General features: G+C 42.2%; 1 protein-coding gene across 1 annotated transcript; it reads right to left on the minus strand.

Moving 5' to 3' along the window:
• Window positions 1-1388: 1388 nt before the first annotated feature.
• LOC117349590 (olfactory receptor 49-like) lies at window positions 1389-2342 on the minus strand. Its single transcript, XM_033923180.1, has one exon. The coding sequence runs from the start codon at window positions 2340-2342 to the stop codon at window positions 1389-1391; it is 954 nt and encodes a 317-aa protein (XP_033779071.1).
• Between the last annotated feature and the right edge of the window lie 5880 nt (window positions 2343-8222).

Below are 8222 nucleotides of genomic sequence, written 5' to 3' on the forward strand. Positions count from 1 at the left end.
CGATAAGATATATAGGGAAGCAAGCGCTCTTCATCCATGATCGAGTGGGATGCAATAAAACAAGTCCTGGATCAGCCTCTTTAGGTAGATTCGTATTAGCTGAGAACTCCAGCATCCTGTGAAACCAGTTTTGAAGGGAGAAACGGAGCAAATAGTCCTACAAAGCTAGGCAACTTCACATCTGGAAAGCAGATGGATTCGCAATCTACATAATCTCATCATTGGACTGGATGGCCATAAAGGGCATCAGCCAGACATTTAAATGCTCAGCAAGGATCATGGTTTCCAGAATGGCCCGCCTCAGTGACATCCTCTCTGAATACTATTATTTTAATTATCAGCAAACGTTGGGAGTACATGGTGAATAGTTATTCATAACTCCCAGATCAAAGAGCCTCTCTTCCATGATAAAGAGCAATTTAATTTAATAGGGAATTCTGTATTCTGTTACCTGGCATAAGGCAGTCTACAATCAAGCAAACAAAATATTTTGAGTGGGAAGAAGAGGAGGAATGAGGGTGGGGAGTGTTACACCACTGTGGAGAGCGGGGAAAATTTTGTGTCAAGTGGATGGAGATTTTGCATGTCTAATGGTGATAAACGATGCCAGCCTGTCATAGCTGGTGCAGCTCCAGTCTCTCCACAAATAAGGGACAACTTTTGAACATGATTAAAGATGCTAAACTCAACCCAAATGACTCCTTGCTCAATACTGGGGGTGAAAAACCACCCACAGAGTTGACACTTATGTCTTTAGACCAGTGTATCACAAACTGTGTGCCGTGGCGAGATTCAGGGTGTGCCGTGAGATACCAGCAATGAGGAGAGGTGTTGGCGCTGGCTGACTACCTACAGGATGCGCTTCTCGCGGCGAGAGGTGCGTCCTGTAGGCAGTCAGCCAGCACAGGCATCTCTCCTCTCCACCCCTCTCCTCCCAGAGGGCCTCTGTGCATGCACGGGCATTGACATGATAATATCACTCATGCGCGTGACATCATAAGAACATAAGAATTGCCGCTGCTGAGTCAGACCAGTGGTCCATCATGCCCAGCAACCGGGAAAGGTAGATGGGGGAGTCAGGAGTCAGATATCCTGCACGGGCTAGGGCGGAGCTTTTGGGCACCCCCCCCCCCCAAAACTAAAAAGTGTTCCGCTGCCTATGCCTGACCTTTATAATGTAAGACAGTGGTTCTCAAGACCCATTCGGGCTTTCAGGATATCCCTAATGAAAATGCATGAGACAGATTTGCATGCCTGTCACCTCCATTATATGCAAATCTGCCTCATGCATACTCATTAAAATTATCCTGAAAACCTGACTGGCTGGTAGTCCCCCAGGACAGGTTTAAGAACCACCAATGTAAGGGACATGACATACACATCTGGCCTCATTGTTTCTCAGTCTTGGAGAACAAGCTGATCTTAGACAAGGCCTGCTTCAAGGCATCCTTGACACTCTTGTTCCGCAGGCTGTAGATAAAGGGATTCAGCAGGGGGGTTAGAATGCTGTTCATGAGTGCCACAATCTTGTTGGAGTCCAGGGCAGTGTCCTCCGGAGGTCGGGCACACATGAAGATGCAGCTGCCATAGACCAGAGCCACTACGGTGACATGGGAGGCACAAGTGTTGAAGGCCTTCCGTCGCCCTTCCGCCGATGGGATTCGGGCGATAGCAATCCCAATACAAGTGTAGGAGATGAGGGACCAGATGAGAGAGCCCAGCACCACAGTGGAGGCAAAGGCAAAGTCCAGTTTCCCAATGAGGCTCGTGTCTGCGCAGGCCAGTTTCAGCAGCGGCTCCACATCGCAGAAGTAGTGGTTGATAATATTGGGGCCACAGAAGGGTAGCTGCCAGGTCATCGCGGACTGGACAATGGTGTCCAAGAAGCCACCCAACCAGGAACCCAAGACTAGATGCATGCAGAGCTTCTGACTCATGATGGCGGAGTAACGCAGTGGGTGGCAAATGGCTACATAGCGATCAAAGGACATCACAGCCAGCAGGATGAACTCAGTGGTACCCAGGACGAAATAGATGTAGGACTGGAGCATGCAACCGCCAAAGGAGATGGTCTTGGCTTCCATCATCATGTTAATGAGGATCTTGGGCATGATGGCAGATGTGAACCAGATGTCCAGGAAGGCCAGATTACGCAGGAAGAAGTACATGGGGGTGTGCAGGCTTACATTGGTCCATGTGACCCCAATGATGGCCAGGTTGCCCAGCAAGGTGACTATATAGACCAGAAGAAGAGCCATAAAAAGGAGATGCTGTAGCCCTCGGGCCATAGGGAATCCCAGTAGGATGAACTCAGTCACCGCGGTCCTGTTCGTCTTCTCCATGATAGGCGGTTTTATTTTCTAGATTTATTTGCTGAAATACGGGAGAGGAAAAACTCACAGAGGTCAGGACAGTAAAGTTTGCAGCTCAGCATTAAATACAAACTGATATGATTCCTTCTTCCAAGATATAAAGCGCTCATCCAAATATGCCACTTAGAAAATATTGATTTGTGATAAATAAATCTTTTCACTAACCCCCCCCAACAAAGCCGTAGCACAGTTTTTAGTGCTGGCCACAGTGGTAACAGCTCTGACACTCATAGAAGCATCACATCTGTTACTGGCGTAGCTGGCGCTAAAAACCGCGTTATGGTTTTGTAAAAGGCAGGGGGGTAAATAAATAAATCCCACTCCAACACAATCCCTTGAAATGTCTCCACTCAGCTCATATAGACTTGTGCACATAATTTGAGGTGCAAACACTCAGATAAATTTTATGAAAGGATATTTCTGTGCATATAACACTGTCAGGGCTAACATTCAAAGCTAGTGGGATTCTTATGTTTTAAATGCTGGCTATGGCATAAAAAATATGTGCATATTTAGGGAGAAGTTGTCAGTACGGGCTGCCATTAGGATGAGCTTAACCTGGGTCTGATTGCAAATAACATGTCTTACCTGTAGCCCACAGTGACAGCTGTTAACCAGAGCTGAGATTGTGATGTCATAATGCCTCATTCCACCAATAAGAGCCAACCTCATCAGTGATGTCACAATGGCTTCATTGTCCTATACTGGGCTCACTTTTATTACATACAAGTGGGTGCTGAAAAGTTCTCAGTCCAACCAACACAGTTGGGGCAGTCTCCATTGAGGGCTATACACTTAGTCCAGCAATTTTCCACTTTTTTTCGCTCCATATTTTTCCAACAGTGCATTTTCCAAATTAGTCACTAGATGGCCCTACCATTCCACCCATGGTAACCCAGAAACAGGAAGCATGATGGCAGAAAAAGGCCAAATGGCCCATTCAGTCTGCCCATCCCAAGAAATACTTTGATAATTGGGAGGAGTCAAAATACTGTCCAAGACATTATCAGATATCAGAAATTAAGTTAAATAAATACCTCCTCCCCCTTTTACAAAACCGCAATAGTGATTTTTAGCGCAGGCTGATGCGATGAATGCTCTGCGCTGCTCCCGATGTTCATAGGAACTCTATGAGTGTTAGGAGCAGCGCAGAGCATTCAGCACGCCGGCCTGCACTAAAAACCGCTTTCGCGGTTTTGTAAAAGGGGGAAATAGCCCATGCAGACCTCTCCATAGCACCCAACTACAGACCAATTGCTGGCATTCCGATCCTCACTAAAATCCTCGAGTCCCATGTCAGCAAGCAGCTAGCCTCATACATAGAGCAACACTCCTGCCTTCATACATCCCAATATGGCTTCTGAAAACAGCTCCTCGTCATCACTCTAATCACTAAAATCAAACAGTTGCTTAGCTCGGGTCATCAGGCCATGTTACTTCAATTTGATATCTCCACAGCCTTTGACTCAGTGAGCCACCAATTACTCCTAACCAAACTCTCGGAAAATGAAATAACAGGAACTGTACTGAAATGATTCGCTGACTTCCTACAAAACCGTGAATACATGGTCATAAGGCAAGAATCATACTCCAACCCTTGGAAGGCATTCTGTGGGGTCCCACAAGGCTCCCCATTATCCCCAATCCTATTCAATGTATTCATGAGCTCTCTGGGACATATCAAAATGGAAGATGAAACTGTACTAGTGTATGCCGACGACATCCTACTCCGCATCCCCATAACCAATAACCATCCTAATATTGCAGAAAAAATCTCAAACAATATAGATAAAATTCAAACCTGGGCAAAGAACAAGTTGAAACTGAACCCTGCAAAGACCAAAGCCATTGGTTTCCGTACTGCACAACAGAATGCCATATCTAACCTCATTCTTTCATCAGGCATCACTCTCATAATGGAAAGATCCACCAAGGTATTAGGCTGCATCTTAGACGACACTCACAATGGAACCACAAATCTCTAACCTTCGGAAAAAAGCCATCTACACTATGCGTCAACTGTGACTCACTAGACCATACTTCCACCCACACCACTTTGCTCTGATCGTTCAGGTGATGGTCCTACCTCAACTGGACTATTGCAACTCCGCCTACCTTGGCATCAACACCACTCTGATCCACAAACTCCAACTCATCCATAACACAGCCATTAGACTAATCTACAATTTAAAGAAATTTGACTCAATCACAACCTTCATCAGGCAACTTCACTGACTCCCAATATCATCCCGAATAATTTTCAAATCGGCATGTATCCTACACCAGATTCTATATGGAAGCTCAGCAGCCCCCCTCATCCAATTATTCTCTAATGTTTGGTCAACATCAAAAAGAATCCTTAACAGAATTCAACTAAACCTACCATCTATAAAATACCAAAGGAAAAAGGGGAGACCCAATGATCCACAGTGAGAACAATCCACCGATGAAAACAAAAACAAAAAACTGTGGCTACAGATGTTCTGGAGATAATTTATTATACACTAACATATAAACATATGAAAATTCAATGATAAAAAAATACAGTGTTTTTATATGTCTGTGTATAATAAATTATCTCCAGAACATCTGTATCCACAGTTTTTTGTTTTCATCTATAAAATACCTCCACTACAAGCGAATTTTCCACTCTATGCTAACTTATCTGGGTGTAAAAACCTGGAATGACCTACCAGAAGTTATCAGGAAAGAGACAAACTACACTGCATTCAGAAAAAACCTGAAGACTCACCTTTTTGACAACTAGCTGTCTCAATTTCTGTATAGCACCCCCTTCTTCTAGTCCCCTCTCTTGTTTCTCCATGCCCCCTTCCCCTACTTCTCTTCCATTCCTCTTTGATCTGTCGCCTTGAGCCTGTATAGGTATGTGGGACTCACAAATGGAAGATTAGATTAGATGAGAGTAGAAATTATTAAAATATTTTTAGAAAGAGTGCAGATTTCTAAAAGGTTTTTTTTTTTTTTCTTCAAATAATGAAAATGTTTTGAATCAAAGAGAGCAGAATTAATGTAGCCGCTAAGCTGTTTTCAAAGTGATTTACAGTGGTCTGAAAACTTTTCAGTGGCCCCTCGTAGGTTTTCCCACCAGTATATTGATATCAGCAAGGGAAATACTATACATATATTTCATTTTCAATTGTTCACATATTGTTTTCATGAAATAGTACTCGCTGGAAAACAGGAGTCAAATTAAAGACTCTGGTGAACTGCCAACAACGTGATAGACAGTTCTATAAATGACCCCATTCTAAGAAGAAAATCTGAATTTTTTAAACATTTTATATAAATGTACAAATGCAAAGCTGCATATTTCTAGCTAAGATTTTTTTAAACCCTTCCAGAAAATCAAACTCATTTCCAGGTTTTAAAACTTCTACAAATTTTTACACAGGAATGGGTAAATGTGAACCATTTGTTTACTCTTTCCATATCTACTAGAACTGGGGGGAGGGGGGAAGCATGCAATGAAGCTATTAGTAAATTTAAAGCAAACATTTAATTAAACTCTAAAATTCATTGCCAAAGAATGTGGTAAAAGTAGTTAGCTTAGCAGGGTTTTAAAAAGGTGGATTGGGAAAACAAACTGTTTATTTCTAAATATACGCGCGTGCTAACCGCTAACGCATCCATAGACTAACATGCACTAAAACGCTTAGCGCACCTTTGTAAAAGGGCCCAAAGTGATCGTTTCGTCTCAGTCTATTTATATGTTTTTGCCCTAACTTTCTTTTTTAATGTAAATAGCTTAGAAATTCTTTATAAGCATTTTATCAAATTATAAATAAAACTTGGAAAAATTGGAACTTGATGCAACTTCTACAGTATGTAGAAACATTTTCGAACCTAGGGGTCCTTATACTAAGGCACGCTAACTGATTTAGCGTGCACTAATTGATTTAGCACGCCTTTGTAAAAGGATCCCCAAATAATTAGTATGTTCTGAAACAGAATAGTTTTCAGAATTTTTCAAAAAGCTTAAAGGGATAAATAGGATCTTTTCTGAGAAGGTAGGTCGTTCCAAATTGCTGTTAATAAATAGGGGAAGGATTGAACAATTTTACTGATAGATCTGGCACCTTTTACAGTGGGGAAAGAAAGTTTAAATACATGGATAGTTCTGCAGCTTGAAGATCTCGAAGAATTTAAAGCTGGAGGGACCAACGAATCAAAGATACCATGCAAGATTTTAAAAACGATACAGGCACATTTAAACGGAATGCTCAGGTAAAGCATGAATACAGCACAGACAAGTGAAGAGCGGATCTTTATCAGAAACCCATGTAAAGCATTAATGCATTATTTCTAATTAAGGCATGCAGACTTATTAAAAGTGCCTCCCTTTAATAATTCAATTATATATATATATATATATATATATATATATATATAAGAAAGATCATTAAAGGACAAGACTTAAAAAAAACAAGAACTGTTAATATTACAAAATGATCTACTGGTATTTACAGAAATTTTATGAGTAAGTCCGGTGGCTTTAAAAGTGAATTCCTGGTTTCCAGGAGAAGTTTGTCCCTGTGAGTCAATTGTGATAGAAACTGTGTGGGTTTCCTTCCCCATCTCCCTCCTCTCTGCAGGTGCTGGAAAGCCTTCTTTCAGGATCTCGCTGGAAAGTGCATTGTTGGGTTTGTCTGCAGAAAGCTTGGCTTTCAGTACTAACGGGGACATAGATACCACCGGCTTTACCAATACGTCACATTTGCTGAATTTAGCTACTTCTGGAAACCATGGGTAAGACAGCCTCCACCAGCTTCGGCCAAGAAGTGAAACCCACAGCAGGTTCCTTACCACCTCCCCCAAACGCAAAGTTGTCCCTGTTGCGAAATTCATGTGCTAGACTTGGCAAAATTTTCGCCCGCTCAGGGGGACATGCGTAGAACTAAATTCACACGCGCTCAGCAGGGCGCCCTAGGTTCAAAAGATTCTCAACCCTCATTTTTGAAAACCCCGGTGATACTAGAAAAGACACAATCCCACTTCCAGGAATGTAACATGATGAAGAAAGATTTGCTGTGACCTTCCCCCGAGACTTTTTACTCCGTCAAAAATGACAAAGACTAGGGGATAATAATAATAAGAATAACAGTTTATATACCGCAATACCGTGAAGTTCTATGCGGTTTACAAAAGATTAAAAGAAGGTACAAAATGATTGAATTTAAGAGAGGTGAAAGAGAGTGAGTAATAGGTCAAGAAAACCGTTATTGAGGAGAGATGTACGGGTCAGTTGTCTAGATATTTCAGGAATAGGTATGTTTTTAGGCGCTTCCTGAATTTCTTGTAGGTAGTGGGCGAAAGCAATTGTTCTAGGTCTTTGCCCCATAATTATTCGATGAAGTTACAGGGAAATACTTTTAAAACCAATAGGAGGAAACATTTTTTTCGCTCAGAGAATAGTTAAGCTCTGGAACGCATTGCCAAAGAATGTGGTAAGAAGGGTTTTACAAAAGGTTTGGACAAGTTCCTGGAGGAAAAGTCCATAGTCTGCTATTGAGACAGACAAGGGGGAAACCACTGCTTGCCCTGGATTGGTAGCATGAAATGCTGCAACTATTTGGGTTTTTGCCAGGTACTAGTGATCTGGATTGGCCACAGTGAAGACAGGATACCAGACTAGTTGGACCATTGGTCTGACCCAGTAAGCTATTCTTACTTCTTAACCAGAGTCCTTCTCTACATGACAGTGTATTAGTTGCAAATTTACCCACATACAGTATCCACAGACAAAATACAGGTCCAAATTTTTCTGGGTCTCCCCAGCACTGATGATGATCAGAACAGCAGCACCTGAATTATCCTAGCTGAGTTTCTTTC

Source organism: Geotrypetes seraphini, chromosome 16, assembly GCF_902459505.1.
Source record: "Geotrypetes seraphini chromosome 16, aGeoSer1.1, whole genome shotgun sequence".
In the NCBI taxonomy this organism is placed as follows: domain Eukaryota; kingdom Metazoa; phylum Chordata; class Amphibia; order Gymnophiona; family Dermophiidae; genus Geotrypetes; species Geotrypetes seraphini.

Coding starts and splice junctions, on each gene's coding strand:
- LOC117349590 (XM_033923180.1), bottom strand. CDS start 2,342: ATGGAGAAGACGAACAGGACCGCGGTGACTGAGTTCATCCTACTGGGA.